Here is a 24,489-nt window from a genome sequence, read left to right as displayed (position 1 = left end):
AGTTCCATTTCTTCCTTTTTTGTATAATCGAAGTCTCAGCCTCATTTTCCTCTTCTGGGAAATGGGAGTGACCCACTCGGGACTGTGGGAGGATGGGCAGGCTCCAAGCACAGTGCCCGCGACAGAGGCCGTTGTAGCTGTTATTAATGACTTCCTCCGAGGAGAGAGGCCTTCCCGGTTCACTTCTTCCTGCTCTCTGCCCCACGGGAGGAAACAGGCTGCAGGAGGGCAGCCCCTAGCTCAGGGAGGAGTAATTTTAGAAGAGAATCTCCTGGCAGAGGTTAGTGTGGGGGAAGGGAATAGACTGCAGATTCAACCTGACACCCTTATTCAAGGGCGGGGTGGGAAGGACGTGGAACCGGGCTCAGGGACAGATGCTGCTCTATAATCCCCGTTTATCACACCCCCCAAAGCCTCCCTAGTCCGAGCTTGGGTACCTGTTATTCTTGCTATTCCAGAACGTTCTTATACCTCTCCTAGACTGTGTACCCCTTCCTCCCTCGAGGATACCCCGCTGTTCTTCAGTCCAGACAACCAGCTTCAGTCCACCCCTCGTGCCCTTTGCCCCCAGTGCCCTTCTCCGGCCAGCACTCTGCCCACCTGTGACAGGCTTCAGCGTGACGTAGCCCCTTTCTCCTTCCTCCTCTTCAGCTGTCCCCCAGGCCCGCTGCTACTTCCCACCAGTTATTCCCCACCTCTTGCTGAACCGCCATAGCCCCGTCTGCTGGTGCACTTGCCTTACCAGGTCTGCCCTTCAGACGCATCGCACCCCAAGAATCCCCCAAGTTACACACAGCCCCCCACTTAGATCTCACCCTGGCTGCCCTAGAATTCCTACCGCCTAGGCCCACCCCAGAAAATCTCAAAACCCAAACTGGACCATGTGAGGTAAAGAATTCGACAAGCCTCATCGTCCTCCAACTGCAGCCTGTCCTGTTTCTCAAGCCTTCACCCCGTGCTTGAGATAATCCAGAACCGACACCACTTGCTGAGGACTCTCCCGCCTCTTGACAGTGAGAAACCCCGTGCTGGCCGTATTCCAGGACTGTGGTCGTGACAAAGATGGGCTCATCTCAGGGGTGGCCCTGTACATATAAAAAACAACCTGGCAGCAAAATAAGGAGCATGCAAAGTAAGAGGCGTCACGATGACCTACAGAGACATCAGACGCACATCAGTAACAAATAGGAGCATTTATTTGGCACCTGATGGCAACACAACGTCCTGGCAATGGGAAGTGGAAAGGTTCTGTCACCCAAATACTTCCACGCAATACTGATCCAGGGCAGGCAGGGCTTGGTCATGAGTCTCCCAACCACCTGGCTCACAGGACGCCTCTTCACTGAGCACCTGAACTATTACACGGGCCGAGCGCTGTCAGGCTTTGAGGGAGATGTGGAGGAAGCTGTTTCACACCTGACATGTCTTCAGGGTTGATACATGAAAAATACAGAGTACAAATACCAAACTGTCTGTCTGCTGTCAAAAAGTAGGCTTCTAGCTAGGGCTGCTCCTTCAACATGTACTGGAGCCCCAACACGTGCCAGGCACTGGGTACATATTGGTCAACACGAGACAAAGCTCTTGCCCGCGTGAAGGAGACAGAGATGAACAAGGGAAGCAAGTAAATATATTACAGGTTATGAAAAGTACAATGAGAGAATTAAACAGGACAGTAATGAACACAGGTCATTTAGGGATAGAACAGCCGAGGAGGCCTCCACCCGTGCCACGGATGCCGAGCCTTGAAGATAAACCACCCAATCCAGGTGAGTGGTGCTCAGTCGACTCCGAGTGTCTGTCATGGTTCACGACAGGGAAGCTCGGAACATCTGCATTGGAGGGAGCCACTGGGCTGTCACTTAGAGACAAAGCAGCACTTAAGAAGTCTCAAAGGACAGGTGGGGCTTGTAGCCAAGGGAAGGAGTTTGGATTTTATTTAAGGTGTAATAAGAAATCAAAGGGTCCCAAGCAGGGGAGTGACAGAACCAGATTGATATTTAAAAACTAAAATCTGTCATCCAGACAGATTGGAGGGGACAAAAGTGAGGTCAGAGGCCTGTAAGCACAGACGAAGACAGCTCCCAGGGAAACGAACAGGTGTAGCCCCACAGCAAGGCCTCCCTGAGCAGACACGGGGGAAGGGAACGAGCCGTGTCGTCAAGGCGGCTGTAACACCGACACCGAAAGCAGGAGCAGGTACATGACCTCCTCGGGCAGCCAGGTGATCCGACTACGTAGTATTTCGGACAGATCTGGAGGCAGCAGTAACGGGGATGAGCGACGGGGAGGGGACAGGAAACAGGGAGATAACTGGGAAGCTCTACAGGAGGGACATTTCCTAGGAGGGAGAGAAGGTGGCCGGCGAGAACCCGAGGGAGCATGCCACCCTCACCTGCCTCTGCTGGCTCTCTGCCAGCTCCTTCCAGTGGAAGAGAAGAGATCTTTGGGCCTTCCCCGTGCAGACCAACAAGTTCCAGATACAAGGCATCTGCCCCTAACCTCTGTGAGAGCCGGATTCCTTGAGTCCCAAGGGGCCCAGAGGGGCACCAGGAAGACGGTCCTTGCAGGGGTGGCCTTGCTGCACCACAGGAATGCACAGGTCATCCCACACACAGCAGCAGTGTGTCCCTGGTCCTGTGCGTCCTTCCAAACTCTCCTCTGGGACATGTGGGGCTGGGATATGAAAGACAGATGACCTCTGCGACATCGTCACTGAAGCAATCAAAGCGATGACCAGTGTTACCTACAAAAGCCCCGGCAGGAAGTGAGCTCAGGTCCAGGAGACCCGCATGCTCTCCGCATAAACACGCAGTGCTCACAGTATCTGTTGCCAGCCAAAGGCTGCTAGCGACCAGTCCAGCTAGGGCCGACCCCCAGGAGAGAGCCAGCCTGCGGTCCCGGGGTCTGGACCCCTTGGCAAAGATGGCAGGCTGCGGATCAGCCCAGAAACGCACAGTGCCCGAGGGGGAGAACAGACAGTGTAATGCTGCCAAGGCTTCCGCACGCCCCCTGCTGCCCGGCGGTGGCGTCACGTGGGAGGGTGTCCTGGGAACAGATAGAGGTGCTGGCACAGGGTGCTGCAGTACTCTGACATCTCCTTGCAGCGGTGGAACTCCGTGCCAGGGGCGTAGCCCTCACGCTCCTTGATAAGTCTGTTCACCTGGAAAGGCAAAAACCAAGGTCCAAAGTCTGAGGATGTGGTGTTTCCACAGGAAGGGTGGCGAGATGGCGGTGCGGTGGAGGGAGGGGGGGAAGGTGTGCGCACAGGCTCGGGGCCGCAGCCCACTCACCTCGACAAGCATGTCGGCCACGTGCATGTCGCAAGCGCGCTCACAGAAGACTTGAGTGAGGGCCTCCACGTACCAGGAGCCCCGTTTGGTGTTCCGCATGGCAGCAGTCCCTGCAACCAGGACAGTGGTCGCAGTGTGAGGTCACCCTGGCACAGCTGGACCCCCCAAACCAGTCATCCACGGCAGCCTGCACCTGCCCCCACAGACAGCCCTCCATGAACAAGTGCCAGTCTATCGGAGGACGGAACAGTCGGACGCCCAGTACCTCTGAGGCAGGCATAGCCACAGATCATGTCCGAGCGCGTGGGCAGCCGCGTCTTCAGCAACTCCTGCGTGCCAGTGTCGCTCGCCTCACGCTCAGGGGATGGGCAACGGTCCTTTCCGTCCTGCTGGTCAACTCCACGATCCGTCTCATCTGCATGAAGGCAGACAGAGGGGACAAGGATGTTATTTCCTCCCCTCTCTCTTGGGCCCATCTCAGGCAAGCCCAAGTCCCTGCAACTTGACTGGGAAGAGCCATTTCCAGCTGCTGAGTCCAACCTAGGGCCGATGAATTAAGACACACAAAACGTTACTCCCATTCTTTTCCCAGCATGCACCCGAACTCAGGGTGCCAAACACAGGGTCTGGGCTGTCCATCTGCGCGAGCCGGGCGAGGCCCACATCCCTGGTAACCAGACTGAAAACCACCTATTGTCCACGATTACTTCTCACTGAACAATGTAGTTGAAAGTCATGGTGCTTTTCATTGTAACAATAGAATATTGATATGTTTAATTTGTTGTAAAAGAAACAAGTTTATAAACAAAAAATGACTACATGCCATATAAAGGTCACAACCTGAAATCTAGGTATCAATAAAAGAATTATAAAACTAAGCATGACCAGCTGTTTCCAAGGGGTTTTTGGTATTTTTAAAATCACACTACTTGGTTATTAATTTCTTAGGCCACACTGTACAGGCACCCAAGATTTAAGAGCAATTTAAAAGAGGAAAAACCACGTGGGACGAAGTGGCCGAGTGGTGAGGCGATGGACTGCTAGACGAGGAAAAACGTGAAAACACTATACATCCAGTAGTTTCAGTGGTTTCTCGGCCTGCCCTGAGCACATGCCCAACCTCTTGACCAGGCTCTGTATATTCCCAGACATGTCCTTATATTTTGATACTGTTTCATTCTAGGGGTGGGAGAGGGGTGAGTCGGAAGGAAAGAGGGAAGACACAGCTCATGACACAAGAAATGAAAAGGATGCTCTGTCACAACGCTGCCAGCTCCATGTAACACTCCGAGAGCGAAGGAGAGCGAAGCTTGAAGAATGGCAGGAAAAACGACCGGGATCACGGATCCAATAACAACTTACTGAGCAACTGCCATGTGCCAGGCACTGGTTTGGTGTTAAGCCCTAGGGATGCAGTGAAGGGAAGTCTCTGCCCACAGAGCTTCCACTCCAGTCAGCTGTGGAGGGGGCAGAGTTTCTTACGGGCAGCGACCATATTAAGTACATAGAGCGGAAGACAGGTGAGCTGGTTTCAAAGGCAAAGCTGGCTACTGGTCATGCCCTGAAGTATTTAATTTTAGAGCGAAGATTCCGATTTAGAGCAATTCCTCCCTATCCAGATCTAGCGATGTATGCATCTCTGAATATAGGGGGAAATGAGCAGGAATGTCTTTATTTCACTTTACTTTGGGGGTGACACCTCCTAGAGGATCTAGGCCACGCTGAGTGTGTCCCTCATGTCTCAGATCTATTCATCGATAAACATTACTGGCTCTGTCTTTCCAATATCCCCTTATCTGTTTATGGATTACTGCTAGTCTTCATCCATCCATTCACCATTTATCAAGCGCTACCCCGAGTCTATCGGGCAATACTCCGGGCTCAGGAATACAGCAGTGAACAGAGAAGGAAGTTCCTGCCCTCACACCCCCTTTTCTTTTTTTATCCTCACCCGAGGACATTTTTGCATTTTTTTGTTCAGACAGAGCAGGAGGGAGAGAGAGGAAGAGAGAGAGAGAGAAACATCGATGTGAAGGGACACATCGAGTGGTTGCCACCCGCACGACCAACCAGGACCGGGGACAAACTGCAACCGAAGTACGTGCCCTTAGCGGGAACCGAACCCGGGTCTCTCTGTACCGCAGGCCGACGCTCTAACCGCTGAGCCAAATTGGCCAGGGCTTCTTTTTTTTTTTTTTTTTTTTATTATTCTTTTTTTATCCTCACCCGAGGACATTTTTCCATTTTTTGTACAGATAGAGTGGGAGGGAGAGAGAGGAAGAGAGAGAGAGAGAAACATCGATGTGAAAGGGACACATTGAGTGGCTGCCACCCGCATGACCAACCAGGGCCGGGGCCAAACTGCAACCGAGGTACGTGCCCTTAGCGGGAACTAAACCCGGGTCTCTCCGGACCGCAGGCCGACGCTCTAACCGCTGAGCCAAACTGGCCAGGGCCACACCCTTTTCTTAGTGCGGCTTCCTGCCACGGCGATCGTCCTGGAAAAACCCATCACGTGATTTCTTACTGATGCTCCCCAAAGCTCCATACTACTATCGCCGACGCCCCGAATCTCAGCCATGACTAAAGGTTTATGATCAGTTGGCCCCATCTCCTGTGGCCACATCTCACTACATACTTAGATGCTCGGTTTTTCAATCAGACCTGGGCATACTTCTGACTTAGCACGCCATTTTCTAGGGGTGGGGCAGGAGGGGACTTCTTTGCCATCTCACTGTGCTTGTCGTATTACCATCCCCGTCCCCTGAGGGCTCTGTCTGGTACTCCACACCTAGGTAAAGCTTATCCTTCTGGGTCCAGATGAAGCCTCATCCTATCCACAGAATCTCTTCCAACTAAGCTGACCTAAAAGCTTCCTCTCCTTACAGCTTACCTCTTCGTATGCAAGGCGGCTCACTCATTTCTCCCTTGCTCACTTGAGGCCTTTGAACTACTCAAAAATACTTCATGTATGTTCTCCTAGTAATTAGTAGGTGCTTTGGCGAGACCATGTTGTCGCCTGCTTGTGAAAGTGCCTAGGGTAGTCCTAGTCGTGGTATGGGGCCTCAATAAATTACATCCTTTAGTGATGTTAGGAGAGTGAGAACAATATCAATCACTTACATGTGGTGAACGTACAACACATAAAAATAATTATTTGCACCTTGGCCGGTTTGGCTCAGTGGTTAGAGTGTCGGCCGTGGACCAGAGTCGCAGGTTCGATCTCAGTCAAGGGCACGTACCTTGGCTGCGGTTTTTCCCTGGCCCTGACTGGGGTCGTGTGGGAGGCAACCGGTCAATCTGTCCCTCTCACGTCGATGTTTCTCTCTCTCTCCCTCCTACTCTATCTGACAATATATAGAAAAATATCCGTGGGTGAGGATTTAAAAAATGAATAAATAATTATTTGGACAAAGTGACCTTTAAACCAACCTACAAGTCCCTCGAAGGCACTGGAGCTGGCATTTGGTGGTCACCGGATGCCAGGTACTGGGCCAAGCAAGCCGCTCATGTTACTGTTTCATTTCATTGTCACAACAGCCCTACGGGATCGGCCTGAGGTCAGGGGACATTTCATATGCAGGAGACAAAGACAGAGGGACATCGGGTAACTTCTCTAACTTGACCTAAGTAGTCAGTGGAAGGGGCAGAATGTGGGCAGTTAGAGCTTTCATGACTGGTCGCCTCCCAGGGCAGAAGCACGCCCGCTGTCTGCTGGGCCGAGTCACGGAGTCCTGGGCAAAGAGACGGTGTGCGAGAGAACAGGGCGGGCAGCGGCTCCGGGAAGGCAGCCAGGGCACCTGTGTCCCCTCCCACACGGCACACTGACGATGAGGAGAAGCGGGGCCGCATGAATGGCAGGTGGGTGCGAAGAGAGAAAGGACAGGGTGGAAGAGGGGACGAGACACAGAGGAAGTAGAAGAGGAAGGGGATCAAGCGAGAGGGACGGGAGAGGAGACAGAAAATCCTGAACTGGAAGGAGGAACAAGGCAGCGCATCAGGGTTATTGGTCAGCACAGAGAAAAGCAGTCCTGGGAAGAGAAGACACCGAGAGTCCTGAGAGCGGCATGGCGGTGCAGCGCTGGCCGACCTGACAGCACGGGCTGCCCAAGTCCCAGCACACCCCATGCATCGGGAGACACTTACAGAGCAAGAGAGGCGGTGGCAGCAGTGAACAGAAGGAGGTGCCCAAGGGATCCAATAGCACCTGAGAGGAGCAAACAGCAAAGTGAGGGCTGGGGGTAGGCTGCCCGGAGCCACCACCCAGGCGCTCGTCCTCCAGGGCACTCACCTCCACGGCAGGCCTGGATGAAGAACATTTTCGGCTTGTTCTGCAGGCTCGGGCAGTTGGCATTGTCAAAGAGCCGGAAAACCTCTTGTAGCTGCCAGGAAGAAATAGGGAGACGGGAGGTGAAGTGTCAGCAGGCCCTCCCGAGCCTATGCACACAGCAGCAGCCAGCCCTGCACAGACGGCAGGTCCCGAGACCACGCACCTGCAGCACCTTGCCGTCCACACCATAGACGCCGCCTTCCACGCCGTGAGAGAGGAGGGCCACGATGCAGGAGTCGGTGACTCGGTGGGCCGGCAACTGGGCGAAACTCTGGAGCTTCTCTTGCATGTCCTAGAAGAAATGCACTTTTTAGTGATGTTCACTGTAGTCAGCACCGATGTAAGCCTTTCTGTGGTGTCTGAAACCTTAAAGTATTAGACGATGAAATGTTTTCTGTAGTCAATGGTAAGTGAAGTCAGAGACCCTCTAAGAGGCTAAAAACAGCATGGACTCGTGAGAAATGCATGATTCAGACACAGAATTCTGAATGCAGCAGCACAAAATTCACAGACTAAGACATTCTAAGAACTCCTGGATTAAAGCATGCCACCAATAAAACTAATCAAGAACTAGTGAACTTGACCCATCCCATCACCAACCAGATCTTTCTTTAGAGCAAATGCCCTTGTACATGAATGGAAACCTGCTGAGCATCACCTATGGGGCCACAAGAAAATAAACTGCCCAGTGATAAAGGACTAACAAGACCATGATGCCAGAGAACCGCAGTTCTTCTTTGCTGTTTTCTGTCTGGGGTATTAAGTGCCCGGAGACAGTGAGGCCATCTATATAAAACACCTGCTCAGGGAGGAGCACACGGTCTGGAAGACTCCGTCAGGGCCATGACTACATGCACAGGCTACAGGATCAGACAGACCAAAGTCTGACCCCTGGGTTCAAAACTGGTACCAGCAATTAAGCCCCTTAAGGCTCTAACCCCCGTTCTGTAAGAAAAAGAACTTAGAGCTATGTCTAGCACGCCCTGCAAAGACCCGCCACTGTTGTTATGTGCATGTCTAGTGAAGAGTAACGATACCATTTTTTCAAAAAACCTATTACTGGTCAACCTTGTAGTCCAACGTAAGAATCTTGCTTATCTAGCACTGAGTTGCGATACACGATACCTCTCTGCCTCAGGCATTTGGCCCGTCAACGGATGGTTATACTATCGTATAATTATCTGATACTAATTGTTAAACCTACGTCTCCCTCTGCAACTCTAGATGTCTAGGGTGTCTCTCCTATCTCAGATGAGCAGAGATAACAAGTTATTTTATTATGAATCTGAATGAACTGTGATGACGGCAAATATGCTGTCCAGTCAGATAGTTACCACACACAGCCACCCACAAAAGGCACACACTTGTGTAATAGTTGCAGTGGTTCTCAAAGTGCGGTCCCTCAAACAGCAGTATCAGCATCATCTGGGAACTTGTCAGAGCTGCAGTCTTGGGCCCCAGCCACTGTGTTTTAACAAGCCCTCAGGTGACTCTGATATGCAAAGCTTGTAAACTACCACTATTTGCAGTACAGGTGACACTTTAATAGTGCAGGAGGTTAGGGGCACTGAGCCCACACAGTCAAAACTCCATGTATACTTGTGACTCCCCTAAAACTTAACTAAATCGTCTTTCGGTGTCTGTGGGGACTGGTTCTGGGACACTCTAAGGATACCGACATCCGCAGATGCTAAAGTCCCTTCTGTAAACAGCGCAGAACAAGGCACACAGCTGGCACTCCACACCTTCGGATTCCAGTGGGCTGAAAACACTGTTTTCAATCCGAGGTTGGTTGAATCTGCGGATGTGAAATCTGGGGATACATAATCTGCATGTAAGTGGGCCGTTCAAGGGTCAATGGTACCTCTGTTTGCACATAACTGAGACCTGTAATTATACAACACCTGAAAGTCTGCAACGTAACTGGAAATGGAGAAATTGACTCTGTGGAACAAGTCTATATTTTCTGGGCAAACAGAAGCCAATCGTAATATTGGAAATCTTAAGGTTATAACGGATATCCAAAACTAATTTACTTCAAGACTATATAACCTCAAGAGCACACACAAGTATGAACCCTCCTCTGAAGACGGCTGTCACAGACCTGAACACGCAGTAGCTGAGGTTACGTTTGCTCGTGGCAGGGAATGAAAATGTATGCGCGGCCCTTACTCACAAGCATTTTGAACTCCCCTGGGGTTACTAGGTTAGTAAACAGAGGACAGGAAGCCCAAAGTAAGAACACACACTTCGTAACTGAACTGATATGACTAAACCATTCAATAAATGGGGATTAGTCATTTGGGGGGGATTTCCCCAAAGGCAGCATAGCTTAAAGTGGGATGTGCAGCTTTACTTCTGATAAAATTGCAGATAAAATTACTTCTCCAAAGAGCGGTCTTAACTTGCCTGTGTTTTGGCTAGGGGGTGGGGACACAGGGGAAGAGAATAACCTGTGAACCCTCTGCAATTATACGCAAAATTCTGTGGGTCATTTTCCTGGAATGACCCACGGCTTGTCTCGACATTCTCAAAGCAGCCTGCGACCCAACTGCAAGCTAAAAACCAATACCACACAGTAAAAGAAAATTTGCCACTTAAAACGTATCTCATTTCCTCACATATGAGGAACTGTAATTCTAGAAGCAGGAGCCCGTGAGGGAGACGCAGTGAGAACACTGATGACAGGAAACTGAAAGCCCACGGGCAGGAGACCAGGGAGCTCCAGCCTGGTGCGCGAAGGAGGGTTCTCTGAGACTACATACTGCCTCCAGGTTTAAATGGAATGACCGCTACAGTCACAAAGCTGTAACAGGAGGAAGAGAGACGATCTTCATTTTTCTGGTCTGTTTCTTTGCTCGCCAGCTAATTATAGAGCAAGAGTCGTGTCTCTTGAGAAAGTATTTTGTGTAGATGCCCAGGGCATCCGTTTCTCACCCCCATCGCGACCACCCGATGTCAGCTGAGCTGGGTTTGGCCACTGCCCGAGATGGACTCTGCAACGTCCTCCTCGCGTCCTGAATCTGTGGAGCTGAGGCTGGGCTACGTGGAGGGCTAAGCCCTTTGCTCATTACTCTAATTTCTTCCCCAGAGATCTCATACTCTCATTCAGCATTTTTCCAACGCAATTCATTACCAAATTTACATCTTTGGTCTTGACTTTCTCTGAGGCCCTCAATTCTGCACTTAAGTTTTCCATCTACCTGTCTGCAGTCCTTTGATCACCAAGCACTGAGAGTACAACCGTGCCACTATACCGTTTTCACATATATCCTTCCCCTTCCGGTCCACTACGCGTCTGGGCCCTCGCCATCTCGTACTGGAATTATGATTTTAACTCCAAACTGGATTTCCTGCCACTAGAGACTACTCCACTCTTTACAATGGTGTCTCATTAGTCTTCCTGAATCATCACGTGAATAATGCATCACCCTTCTGTTCGAGAATTAATGATGTTCTAATGTCAAACAAGGACATCCAATTCCTTTGGGAAGATATCCAAGGCCCTGTGTACTCTGGTCCCTTTATCTCCAATCGTATTTTTAGCACTCCTTTGCCCTAGGCATTTGGTTCACCCACCAAGGTCCCTAACATCACACCCATTTCCTGTCCACAGTTTTCCCTGCCTAGGATCCCTCCACCACACCTCTCTTTAGGAAATTCTATCCTTCAAGGCCAGTTCAAGTCTCCATTTATCCTTCAGACCACATCTACCTCTTAACTACTGTAGAAGACACTGACTCTAATCTTGCTTGGGAATATAAGGGACATACTTCCTGTTTTGCTGATGTCAAGACTTCCTCATCTGAGGTCCCTAGAACACAAGGTCCACATTTGTCAATCTCTGGTCCCGAACAGTCTGCCCCATTCTAAGGTACTCAAAATTTGATGCTACTGCAATTAGTTACAGAACAAGGTAACCAGACAATGAGAATCGTAGGTCCTCGAGTCTGCATCAGGTTTAGCACAAGCAGGAATGGTGTTTGTGAAGTGGGCTCACGGGTCAATCCATTCTGACTGTCTCTGAAAACGACAGTATATAGCTGACTTGGTGACTCAGGCTTATATCTTTCACTATCAGGCATGTAAGATCCCTACTGATTAGACACGATTTGGAAAACCAGGACATCATAAATTCCTAGTAAAAAGAACGACCAGGGCAGAACCTTTGAGGAAGCAAAGAAAGCACTTGTTTTGTTAATCCTTTCTAGCAGGACTTCCCCTGTAGGAATGGTGGCTGATGTCCCGGCCCTGTTCCCTCCGTGCCCAGCAGATCTCTCAGGAAAAGTGATGACCTCCTTGAATACCTGATGACTAAAGCAGCTGCTGAGTCATGGCTGGGGGCAAGGGTGCCTTTACCTCTCTGCATGGGCAACCTACTGAGGAAATGGGCCTTACCCAAGTTTGGCAAATACATCCCTTGTCTACAAAAGCAAGACAGTGGAAACAGAAACGGAGACAATGTTGAAGGCAGAACACAGACCCTGACCTCAACAGATCGAAGGGAATCTCCCAGAAACTTCCACTGTACCACTGACATTCCCAAAGGCAAGTTTAGGAAAGTATTACTATTCTGGAATCAAAATGAAGTAGTATTAGTTTACCAATAAGCCATTATCAACTTTCAAACATAAGCAGCCAAAGGTGACCAAGTCGGAAGTGCAGGTGGATAACAGAGGCTAACCCATAACGATAAGGCTATGATCTGCCAGCGTCTAGTCCAGTGTCACCTACCCTAAGATGTCTTGTGGCCACACAACTGATACAAATGAGGAATTTTTCCATATGCTAATTCACTCAACTGCCACAAAATGGTATTTACAAGGGCAATTCCAGCAAACTTCCATTTGTGAGAATTTTATCAGCCAAAGTAATATTTACATCAAGAACTAGATTTCTGTTCTGGTTAACCAAGAAGTAAACGCCCTATGTCCTGTGTAGCGCTGGCTTAGAAATAGCGTTCTGAGTTGGTTGGGTGAATCTCAGTGTCTCCTCACTTCCTGAGTGGCTGGGAATTAATTTGCTGAACATGGGAAAATGAGAACCCAACCATGGACTTTTATCCCTCAGCAGGGAGAGCTACCCTGAGCAGTCAACACTAAAGCAGCTGGCTGACTCTGGTTCTTCTTTATTATCTGCAAGGTGGGAGGCAGAAACGAGCAAGCAGAAAGGTGAGGCCAGCCCAGCAGGCAGAGGAGCAGGAGGGGTTTCTGCCCCAAGTACTGCGTCGGGTACCTGTGTAGTCTGGTTGAGTAGAAGATGGACCTTGTAGCCCAAGAGTTTGAAGAGGGTGACCAGACTGCTGTGGTCCACGTCCCCTCCAGAGCGGAAGTCCAGGTCCTTCTCTCCAGTGAAGTGCACGTTGCTAAGGACCAGTGCGAGGCCTCGAGGCCGAGACTGCAACCGATAGGCCTGGGGAGGGGATGCCAATTAGACCGTGAGCTTCTTGACGACAGAAACGACGCCTTCCCCACTAGGTGGGACATTTCAAGAAAACAAAGACATTATCTTTTTCCGAACCCCCCAGATCAAGACAGGGGCAAAATGCCCACAGGAGCCATCCCATCAGCAAAGACTTTCTGATTAATACACAGGGAGAGAATGTCCACGCAAACTAAGTTCCCATGCCCAGGAAGGGGGTCTCATTGCCCAACTCTTCTCTGTGCCCTTCTGCCCGACTCACCAGCTGGTAGTGCATCTGATAGAACTCAGGAGTGCAAGGCTTCACCTGAAGGCAGTGTGGGCCGTCTCTGTTGTCTAGGGAGTGTTCCACAGTCTCTGTGGCACAGAAAGCCAAGAAACTAGCACACACTCTCTGCATCAATCCCAGCACTTCATAACCTCAGGCACCCTTTGAACTGGGGTTTTAATAATCCCTTGCTCACTCCCCGAACTTGTAAGATCCACGAGGGAGAGACCTGTTTACTTAGCCCGGCTATAGCAGGTGTTCAGCTCACTGAATGACTGAATGTTCTCATCACGAAGCAAGTCAATCAGCAGGCTACTGGCCCATAATGTAGTCTTTCCTCATTCTACAGCAACTCAGCTTCATAGAGGAGACAGGCCAACCATACGCAGGAACACCCTACCTATACAAATTGCTCCAAGGGCCAATTACCACGCAAACATCATCTGTGATGGAAAGAAAATAGGCCTAACCAATACCCCATCTAAACTGCCCTGGTAATCCCACAAATTCACTGAGGAAACTGTTCTCAATATGAATGAAAACAGGTATCATGCCAGGGCAAAGTCAGACACCAGTTAAGAAAAGGGAAGGCAATTTGTGGGACCCATTTCATCCCACTCATTCTCACCTACAGACAGGCGGAGCTTCTTGTGAGGGGGATAGGACTCACACACCGGGAGAGACAGACTCAAGTCGTAGTCATGGCTCAACTGGAAAAAATCAGGAGGCCCGTGCCAGGTCTTAGGGAGATGATCAGTCTCAATAAAACAAAGATCTAGTCTCTCCCACCCTGTCTCAAAAGGTCCTTTCCCACCAAACTAACCCTTCTCAACACGCCACGTATCGAGGGCGCCATACCGGTGGGAGTACGTGCTGAAGACCCGAGAGGGTGGAGAGCAACAGATCCTCCAGGTGGCCCTGCTTGGTCTCCCTCAGGGCCGCACAGAAGGCATCAAAAGCCTGGGGACCCCTTTTGGGCAGCAAGTTGAGAAGTTCCACATTCTGGCTGAAACTGCCCACTTTGGCCTATGATACAAGAATAAAACGTTGAAATCATATTTACTTATCTAACTATAATTTTATTTCTCAAGATGAGCTTCCTAAAAATGTCATCATCCATCTCAAGACTTCCTTGCATAGAAAAACTACATGGGTGAGGTCCTTCACATTATTATACACCTTTTCTGCTCAATGCTCTAGGGTAGAAGGGCTTTTTCAGTCCCTTGGTAGGGCACCGCACCCTTTTCACACTTCGCCATGCTCTGTTCCTACTTCTGTGTACTTGGCATTTCTCTTTCGCCTCTAGATACCTGAATGTGCTCCCTCATTTCCAAGGTGATGATGTCTTTCTCCAGGAGATGTTCTAACAGTTCACTCAGCAACAGCTGTTTGGCCAGCATCACTCGGTTCTTTTTCAGAGCTTCCTGATGGTCAGGGTGCATGCCACACACTTCCAGGGCCCTGCGGAGGAAAGACAGAGAGGAAAGCTGTCAGTACAGACAACAGCGAACAGAAGGGTGGAGCGCAAGAGGTGTGTGTAGGAACAGGACTTACAACAACCAAAATGAGGCACATTTTGTTGAATCTGGTTAAAATCTAAGTATGAAGCAGTCACACACTGAGCATAAGGAAATGATGTATATAATTCTTTGTGGAGTATGCCCCACTGAGAGCATCGTCTGAGACACATGGTCTGTCTTGGGGGGAGGGGAGGGGGCGCTATCTTAACAAAATACTCACAAGCACACATATTCCTGAGAAGGAATATTGCTCTGACAGACCAATCTCAATTAAGAGTTTATTCCAAAAAAACACTTCATATTATTTATCAGGGGTGCTGAAAGTGATATTAGTTTTTTGGTCGATCCTTATCCAAGGATATTGTTCCATTGATTTTTAGGTAGAGTGGGCGGGAGGGAGGGAGAGATGGGGAGAGAGAGACAGACAGACATCAGTCGGTTGCCTCCTGTACGACCCTGACCGGGGCCAAGGATTGAACCTGCAACCCAGGTAACATGCCCTTGACCGGGATTGAAACCCACAACCCTTCGGTCTGTGGGCTGACACTCCAATCGCTGAGCCAAACTGGCCAGGGTGTGATATCAGCTTTTAATGATCCTGGGTGAGGAATAAGTAATTTGATACAATGGCAAAAACTCAAACCAATCGCCAGGTCTAATGGAAAACAAATGAGACAGACACACAGACAAACACTATCTAGCCTACTTATACCAATTATAACTATAGCTTTTCAACTTTAAGTTCCTGTGACAAAATGACACTAGAAATGATCAGAATCCTGTAAAAACTGGGTAAGTAGAAAGTATGACAGGAAGTCACAGTGGATAAATACCAGTGATGGACACAATCACCACAATTTGAAAATCACTTAGCGTTAAAGCACAGCCCTGGCCAGTTTGGTTCAGTGGTTAGAGCGTCAGCCTGGGAACCAAAAGGTCATGGTTTCAATTTTGGTCAAGGGCATGTACCTCAGTTGTGGTTGGATCTCCGGCCCTGGTTGGGATCTTGTGGGAGGCAACCAATCGATGTCTCTCTCTCACATCAATGTTTCTCTTTCTCTCTCTCCCTCTCTATCTGAAAATCAATGGAAAAGTATTCTCTGGTGAGGATTAAAAAAAAGAGAGAGAGTTAAAGGACACAAAGTAATCAAGTTTACTAGGGCTACCTTATCTCAAGGTTTCCTTCATTTTGCTATAGGCTTGGAAAGAGCTCAGTTTGTTTATGAACGAAGAATCCCGTTTCAATGTATATCATCCCTGTGCCTACTTTATATGGATCTAGAGCTCGCCAGCCTGCTTAGTCTGTTTCCAAACATATGAAAACAGTAAGGGCCTGATGGCAGGGATATGGTAATGGCTTCAGTTTATAACTTAAAACCCTATTTAAAGATCCGCCCTGAATTAAAGATGTTACAATGTGTATCTTAGAATGAGTGAAATATCATGCATTTATAGGATGTGTCTGGCTTAACGCTAGGCTAGAGAATTATAGTTAGAGAGGAAAGCATGGTCTAGGAACCGCTGACAGAGATCCAAGAAGACAGCACATGGGATCCCAAGACGGAGAAAGTGGTCAGGAAAACATTCCCAGGGTTGGAAGCAGCCAACTTAGGTTACAGTTTGGTTTTGGAACAGCTATTGTTTTAAATCCCATTTTAACTTCCTGTTTCTTGAAATACTCCTGTTACCTCAAACTTTCAGTAAAACCTGCTATGAAAACACAACCTAGAGAAATCTAAAACTCCATTTAGGAATCACCTTAGCACACACCAAAGCAGTTACAATGATGATATGTATAAACTCTGTAAAAATATGTGAAAATCAGGCCAACCACAAGATAACATCACATACAACTGGAGGCTGACTACTTCTTTAGGACACATACCAATGGCAGAGCAGGTTTACCCAGGTCTCCTCCCTTAATTTACTAGTAGCATTTTCTTCTTAAAACTTTCTCCTCCCACGCTGGTCGGTTTGGCTCAGTGGTTAGACTGTCACGGGTTCAATTCCAGTCAAGGGCACGTACCTTGGTTGCAGTCTGTCCCCGGCCCTGGTCAGAGTTGTGCAGGAGGCAGCCGATCAATGTGTCTCTCTCACATCAATGTCTCTCTCTCTCTCCCTCCTACTTTATCTGAACATAGAAGGAAAAACATCCTCAGGTGAGAATTAACAAAAGAAAACTTTCTCCCCCCTGTAGGTAGGCTGTCAGTCTGCCCCAGGAGCCACAGAGTTAAGTGATCATACTTGTTTTGATTTGCAAAGACCGCAGTTTTCTTGTCCGGTCCCTTGATTAAAGGGTACCCTTTGGCGGGCCTTTGGATGTTAAGAGATGTTTCCTAGAATAAAATCTAAGAACTAATTTTAAACTTAAAACATTCCACTTTTGCCCTGGCCAGTTTGGCTCAGTGGTTAGAGCGTCGGCTGGCAGACCAAAGAGTCTTGGGTTCGATTACAGTCAAGGGAGTGTATCTAGGTTGCAGTTCCATCCCCGGCCCCTGTCGAGGTTATGCGGGAGGCAACCAATTGATGTATCTCTCTCATGTCGATATTTGTTTCTCTCTCTCTCTGGAGATAAATGGAAAAATATCCTCGGGCGAGGATTAAAAAAAACACACAACACATTCCACTTTTTTGTAATCTGTTCTAAATTGTTTTATGTACAGAAAATGCAGCTGTAATCTAGTTTTAAGAAAAACCAATACTTTCTTTTAGTTCAATTGCACTCCCCTTATTACTGTAGAAGACTGCTTAATGTTTAGTTTGTTGCAACAGTCATTTTCTTGGGAGAAAGTCTGAGTGTAAAGCCATTTGTAACAGGCTTTGCCATACTCATTTTAATATGTGCCTGTTGCTGTTAACTTTTGATGAATAAAAACCTAAAACAAAACAAAAAAAAACAAAGTTTCCCCATCCCTTGGGTCCCCTGACACCATTTTCTCCAGATCCTCCCTCTGCCCCCTATATTCCTAGTTCCTCCAGATGACCTTAGGCCTGCCTTAAATGTTGGTATCTATTAATACCCCACCAAAGAACCTGTCCCTAGTGTGTCTCATCCATACTCACAATTCATTAATTGACTCCCAGTTTTAATTCTTTCAAGTTCCCCACTTGAATTTTCAATCAGGAACCCCTTGGGTTTAATCTGAAGCATCATCTGTTCACACACCTGCTCCTTTCTGTACTCCACATTATGCAGAGAATCTCAAAGGTGGACTTTTAAGAGAAACCACCATCACCTAGAACTTCAGAACACATCTGGAAGGGGAGGAAGCGGTAGAGAAAAGGACACAAAGGGAGCTCTTGAGTCTTGATTCTGTGTGCTCCTGCAGGTTTCTGTTCCCAATCTTCTGGGTCTGGACCAGGAGGCATTTCAATGTTGTCCTGGGTGATGTCTGCCTTGTATGCCACAACTGGGGCACAGGCAGAGACACACCGGGAGCCTTTCCCAGTACACACCGCAAAGCCTGTGCTGACTGCTTTGAAAATCTGGTCACTACACCCAAAGCAATACCACTCATGATATAGTCAAGCCAATTTAAGTGCACATTAGGCAGGATTCCGAGGTCTGCAGGTCTCATCGCTTAAGGGGACAGAGTACAATTCCTCCGAGGGGAAGCAGGGGAAAGAAAGAGTCTCTGAAAGATTTAAAGATGGAGAATCTTTAAGAGAAGCCGAGATTTGGCAGGGCTGGAAAGAGCTCCCCTTATTCAAAGTCCCCCTGGGCTGGACGAATCGAAGCTGGGCAGGGAGGGACAAGGTCAAGAAGGGGCCCGCGCGCCCCTGGGTGGGGGGCAGAACCCGGCTTCCCATTCGTGGCAGGAAGTCAGCACAAGGCTGCTTATAGGGGGTCCAAGGTGGGGGGAGAAGCCAGGGCCACACGCGTGGGACCCGCGATCCCCTTCCATGGGCCCTATAAAGACCCGTGGGGTCTTCCCTCACTCACCTGCGTCTTCTGTCCGCGGTCATTAGCCCCTTCACGGGGAGGGCGGGCCGGGAGCCGGCGATCGGTGTCGCCATTTCTCGCTTTTCCCGGGCTGTGCTCGCACCGCCCACAACCCAAACAAACCGAAAGCCTCCGCGTCCTCTGCATCCCTCCCCCGTCTGGCGGCCCGCAACGCGCCTGCGCCCTCTCTCAGCACCACCCCTCGGTGAGCCCGCCCCGCCCCGCCCATCGCCGAGGCGTGCGCAAGCGCAGAGCCTCGTGGTGGACGCGTCGTCCAATGGAAGGAGCGCGCGCTCGGCGGAAAGGGAAGAGGCGGGGACAGAGCGAGGAGCCGCTCTGCCGCATGCTGGAATGCGATTGGCCGTGGGTTCCCGCGGAAATTATGGCTCCCTCCCCCGCACCTCCCACTCCGCCTCCCTGGCCTATTGCAAGAACTCGAGGGAGACGGGTGTGGCCGGGATTTTTCCTTTATTGCAAAAGGGAAGGAGGTGGAGAACACTAGAAGGCGCCAGAGAGGTACCTGCTCAGTGACTGGAGGCCTGAGTGGCGGGCGCATCTCAGAGGAGGGTAGGTGTAAAACCTACACCAAGGCCGCCGCACGTGATAGCAGCCGATCTGGTGCTTGCTGAGATCTAAGGAAGCAGGGCCGGGGGCGGGGGGTGAAGCCGAAACAGTTAGACTGTGCAGATGATTCCAGGCCTCACTCTGGATGACCCAGGGGTAGAAGCCCGCGCTTTATCCCTGCTGACCCACCTAACCACCCCATTCTCAAAATGGGGAGACCCTAACCGTGGAGCAGTTCTACTCCACTGCTTCCCGATTGGATGGGGACCCTTCACTGGGCACTGCTCTCTAGCCCTTGGCCCGGAACTGCTTCCCACATGGAGCAGGGGCCATCACAGGTTTGATTAGCTTTGCGCCTCTAGGAGGCTTTGCACACTCCTGGCCACACTCAGCCTCCCCCCTCTGCAGACGCAACTAATGGGTCCCCCATGCTGTCCACACGACGTCTTCCACCCCTCACCAGCAGTTGTCCAAAACAGATGGACAGATGTGCAGATAGCCTGATTACCTTGTTTTGAGAACATAATAGGCTTTGGGATCTGAAGAGCAGAATTCAGGTTATTTTTATGCTATTTACTAGCACTGTGGCCCTGTGCAAATAATCAAACTTCTCTGATCCTTGCACTCCTCATTTTTTCAAATGAGGGTAATGATACCTCACGGAGCTGGGAAGCCTAAGTGTCTAATAGAGGCAAAGCCCCTGGAACGGAAGCAACGTAACTGTCACTCAGGTGTTTCTCTTCTTCCTTCTCCAGATTCTCTGGATCACTGCCTCTTTCACCCTCAGTCTAACTCCGAAAGTGGCAGATATGGGTTAGGTTTCTGAATGTTGCCTGAAAATTTAAATTGTGCCCTCTACATCTCAACTGGGAAGGGCTTACCTTAGCCTGACTCTCCTCTGGGTTAAAGTCCCCCTTTTTGATGTCCAGTTCCTGATGAGGAGCAGGCACTGGGAAATGTGGTCAAATGAATGAGTGGGATGGTGCAGAGAGATGGTATACGCTGGGAAAGTCTGTTAGGGGGGTGTCCAGTTGTCTTCATAAAAAACATTATCATCAGGGTGACCAAAGCTGATATCATAGTCGGGGGGTGGAGTAAGAGGCTCCGGTTTGGGGAGCGACTCCAATTTGGGGGGCGTGCCCAAGCTCTGCAGATCAGGAGCTGTGGACACGACTCGTGGTCCCCGAAGCCGAAGGCTGATTGGAGCTCTTCCAGGGCTTCCTGGGGTCATAGACTCCTCTGAACCCACTCGCCTTTCCACTCTGGCTCTCCTGGGCCCCTCTGGATGGCCAGGCTGTCCCTCTGTAAGTCCTGGGGGGATTACAACACTGCTGTAGGGAGGTGGTTGATCCGACTCTGGGGGGCGGCACTGTGATTCCAACACCACAGCCTCTTCATAGGTTGGCACCTCAAAGGCTTCATTGTCCCTGAAGGAGAAATGAGGTCATAGGTGGCTTAGTGAAAGGAGCCCTTTTCCCTTTCCTATCTACCAACAGTAGACCCCTCCATATGCCTCTGTCCCCTCCTCTCACTGACACCAGTGACAGAAGTGGAAAGCAGAGCCCGTATGACTGGGAGACTAGACAGACACAGAGAATGGTTACAGTGCAGTGATTTTCAACCAGTGTGCCGCAAGAATTTTTAAAACATGCAACACCTGTCTAGTCGGGGGCACTGACCTCTTTTCCCTTAGAGGGTCAAATTAAAAAATGACAACAGCCAACACAATAGGCAGCTGTCCGGTGTGAATGAATCAAAATTGGTGTTCCAGAGAATTTTAGTAAGTAGTTTATGTGTGCCATGAGATGAAAAAGGTGGAGAATCGCTGCTACAGTGTATTCCTTCAGTCCTGCCCACCCCTTGACTCACCGAGCATTGCCTGAGGCCCCTGGGCTCTCCGGCTGCACTGATCGGAACACCCATTCCAGAAAACAGGCCAGGAGGCAGGCAAACAAGAAGAAGCCACCCAAGGTCAGAAAAATATAAGCAGCAGGGTTGATGTCCGGCCAGATGCCCAGGAAAGCCAGCCCCAGGAAGAAGGAGATGCAGCACAGGTAGAGAAATGGCTTCTCCAGTCTCCCCCACAACTGTCTTGGCACCATGGCCCCTCCCCAGGCTCCTGCAAAAAGACACACAGTTGTTGTGTCTAAACCAGCAACTGGCATCATGGCTGGGTCAGATTCCAAATTAACCATATCAGACCTCTTTTTGGGGTTTCAAGTTCTTCAATCTCGAATCAAATAATGGCTAAAATAAATGATAAGCAGTGTCCTCTCCAGTTCTGTCATTCTCTGTAGGGTCACAGAGTTGTCCCAGGGTATAAGGACGTGTGGAATAAGCCAGGAAACCTGCCCAAGAGTTCTGACTTCCAGCTATCATTCCAGTTTACTGTGTTACAGCCTTGCCTGCCTTCCCTTTTCCTTATTCCCTGGGTTCTCCATCAGGATCGGGCTCTGGGTGGGCCCTGAGGCCTTGGGGTTCACTGGCATCTCTGGAATCCAGGTGGTGGGGCAGGCCCTGCCCTTTTTTTGTTAATTGCTTGAACTGGACCTCCACCCATCAGCTTCTCAGTGAGAGGCCCTCAGTAAGACCCTGTCTGGATGAGGTTGGGGAGGGAACACCTCTTACCCCTTGTCTGACCCCACCATTTCCTCCACTCAGGCCATTTTCTAGTTGGAGGGAGAAAATACAGACACAACATAGCCACAGGGCCACCGCTATGTGAGAAAATCTTGCAAAGGCCTAGGGCCATGGACAGAAGCCAGATAACCCCTGACCTCTCTACACCCCACATCCGCCAGGTTCCTCCGCTCTCTACCGGCTCTAACCCAGTAAACTCAGATTTCTAGTTTCCTGCCTGGAGTTAACAGGGGCTGGGAGGTTGGTGGGGAGAACAAGTTTCTCCTTGCAACATAGCAGCAATGCACAGGCAGCCATATCCCAAATCCAGCCTGCCAGGAGTTCCTTGAACTCGACACAGCAAGGACTCACAGACTCTACAAAAGGGCCAGACCCCCTCCTTATACCCCAGCCCCAATCCCATACCCTGGCGCCACAACAACCTTAGGAGTTCCCACCTCACCTGTCTCGACCAGACTCCAAAGAAAGTAGGTTGTGGGAGAAGGGGGAGGCGGGGCGGAGGTGGAGCCCACTGTCCCCACCCTCTTTTCTGCCCCAGTCCCTCCGTTCCTGCCCAGGCTTCATTTTCCCCTTTTCTTCTTAGGGCTGGCCTCCTAGGGCCCCACCTTGATTTCGCCTCACTCCATCCACCCCCCACCCATTCAGTGTCTTAATGAGAGTGGTCCCCACCCTGTGATCTTTGTACTTAGGACCAGAGTTAAATTTACCTGTCCTTGTCCCTTCTCCATGCACATTGTCTTCAGAGCAGTTTGCCTTATATTTAGAGAATATATATTGTGCCTGGGAGCAGAGGTCCTGGTTGTTTACTCTCCGTGGACTGGGAGCACTGCTGGGGGCCTGGGTGGTGTTCTGCTTCCACTGCCACGGCTCCTTTTCTATGAACTGCTTGTTTTCTGCAGACCTGTAAGACCAGTTTGTGTGTATGCTTCCTGGCACGGTTAACTCTTGATTCTTCAAAAGCCACCTCTGAGGTGCTGCTTGCCATGGAGGCTGTCTCCACTGTGTGACCACAGCATTCCTTCCTACCCCTGTCCCAGCCGTGACCTGTTTATACAGCAACTTTCTGTTTACACACCTTTCTTCCATTGTGAGCTTCTCCAGGTGAATGATTTGTTTTAGTCACCTCTGAATCCCAGCAACTAACTCGGGTGCTCACTAAGCATGGCTGAATGCTTTGCGTTTGGCCTGGTCTCACCACCCACTGGTTCCCCACCTGGAGTGGGACCCACTCTTTCAGTTATGGGTCAGGCAGTAAATCTGAGTGAGGCACATTTGGGGAGGTGCAGAGTGGCTGGGACAAGGCTAGACACCATGCCTTCAGAGAGTTACCATGGACACATGGAAGGGAGTAGCAGGTAACAGGGCACAAGTCTAATCCCAAGGACAGTCATGGGCCACAACCAGGGCTGTTGCAGTAGACAATATGTGAGTGTGTGTGTGTGTGTGTGTGTGTGTGTGTGTGAGAGAGAGAGAGAGAGAGGAGAAGGAGGAAGAGGAGGAGGAGGAAGAAGGGGCGTGTCCCTGGAGTGGTATGCCTGTGTGTATAGTGGTGGGATGCCAATGATGCTGAGTCTCTGTCCCAGACTGACAGAGCAGAGAGGGAGGGGATGTAACAGGAAGGCTGTGGGTGTGGTGTGTAAATGAGGTGTGTCTCTTTCAGAAGTGGGAAGGGAAAGTGGGAGGAGAGCTAGTTGTTATTTTGATTCCACCAATTTCCTTACTATTCCGCTCAAATGGGAAAAGTGTGGCAGGGGTCAGAAGAATTTCAATGTGCAGTTAATATACTAACAGAAGGAGATTGGCCAACAGTCATTGGTACATACAGTAAATGTAGATGTGAAACTGTCTAAACCTATAGATAATTTTTATGAGCTTATTTGAGCCAAAACTGATGACAGTTGCTGAGAAGCAAGATCTAAAATGCTCTGAAGAGGCCAGCATAATGCTAATTCCAAAACCAGATAAAGACACTACGAGAAAGAAAACTACAGGCCAATATCCCTGAATGAACACAGATGCCAAAATCCTTAACAAAATATTAGCAAATCAGATCCAGCAATACATCAAAAAAATTATTCATCCCAGGCATGCAAGGATGGTACAATATTTGCAAATCAATGTGATACACCACATAAACAAAATGAAAGATAAAAACCATATGATCATATCAATAGATGCTGAAAAAGCATTCGACAAAATCCAGCACCCATTTTTTGATCAAAACACTCAGCAATGTGGGAATAGAGGGATCATATCTCAACATAATAAAGGCCATATATGAAAAACCTACAGCCAACATCATACTCAATGGGCAAAAACTAAAAGCATTCCCCTTGAGAACGGGAACAAGATAGGGATGCCCACTTTTGCCACTTTTATTTAACATAGTACTGGAGGTCTTAGCCACAGCGATTAGACATGAAGAAAAAATAAAGGGGATCCAAATTGGAAAGGAGGAAGTGAAACTCATTATTTACAGATGACATGATATTGTACATAGAAAACCCTAA

At 49.5% G+C, this 24,489-nt stretch overlaps 2 protein-coding genes across 6 annotated transcripts; both read right to left on the bottom strand.

Moving 5' to 3' along the window:
• Positions 1 to 1,183: 1,183 nt before the first annotated feature.
• On the bottom strand, positions 1,184 to 18,863 carry CASP2 (caspase 2). Of its 5 annotated transcripts, none has more exons than XM_036247463.1 (11): positions 18,776 to 18,863; positions 14,623 to 14,773; positions 14,171 to 14,338; positions 13,941 to 14,022; positions 13,307 to 13,401; positions 12,859 to 13,035; positions 7,787 to 7,915; positions 7,585 to 7,675; positions 3,559 to 3,708; positions 3,294 to 3,403; positions 1,184 to 3,163 (listed from the first exon to the last, which is right to left on the bottom strand). In XM_036247463.1, the coding sequence occupies exons 1-11, from the start codon at positions 18,847 to 18,849 to the stop codon at positions 3,032 to 3,034; spliced, it is 1,359 nt and encodes a 452-aa protein (XP_036103356.1). In that variant the 5' UTR covers positions 18,850 to 18,863; the 3' UTR covers positions 1,184 to 3,031. The 5 variants fall into 5 exon arrangements, with proteins under 5 accessions (XP_036103356.1, XP_036103357.1, XP_036103358.1 ...); XM_036247464.1 differs by having other exon boundaries at positions 13,307 to 13,380; XM_036247465.1 differs by lacking the exon at positions 18,776 to 18,863 and adding an exon at positions 17,896 to 17,961.
• Positions 18,864 to 19,304: 441 nt separating this feature from the next.
• TMEM139 (transmembrane protein 139) lies at positions 19,305 to 21,456 on the bottom strand. Its single transcript, XM_036247487.1, has 3 exons — positions 21,209 to 21,456; positions 20,221 to 20,766; positions 19,305 to 19,407 (listed from the first exon to the last, which is right to left on the bottom strand). Exons 1-2 carry the CDS (start codon positions 21,439 to 21,441, stop codon positions 20,355 to 20,357), a joined length of 645 nt encoding a protein of 214 aa, XP_036103380.1. The 5' UTR covers positions 21,442 to 21,456; the 3' UTR covers positions 19,305 to 19,407; positions 20,221 to 20,354.
• Between the last annotated feature and the right edge of the window lie 3,033 nt (positions 21,457 to 24,489).

This window comes from Molossus molossus, unplaced genomic scaffold (assembly GCF_014108415.1).
Source record: "Molossus molossus isolate mMolMol1 unplaced genomic scaffold, mMolMol1.p scaffold_m16_p_7, whole genome shotgun sequence".
NCBI lineage: Eukaryota > Metazoa > Chordata > Mammalia > Chiroptera > Molossidae > Molossus > Molossus molossus.
Note: the sequence above shows the minus strand (reverse complement) of the source record. Positions and strands in the feature narration are given on the sequence as shown.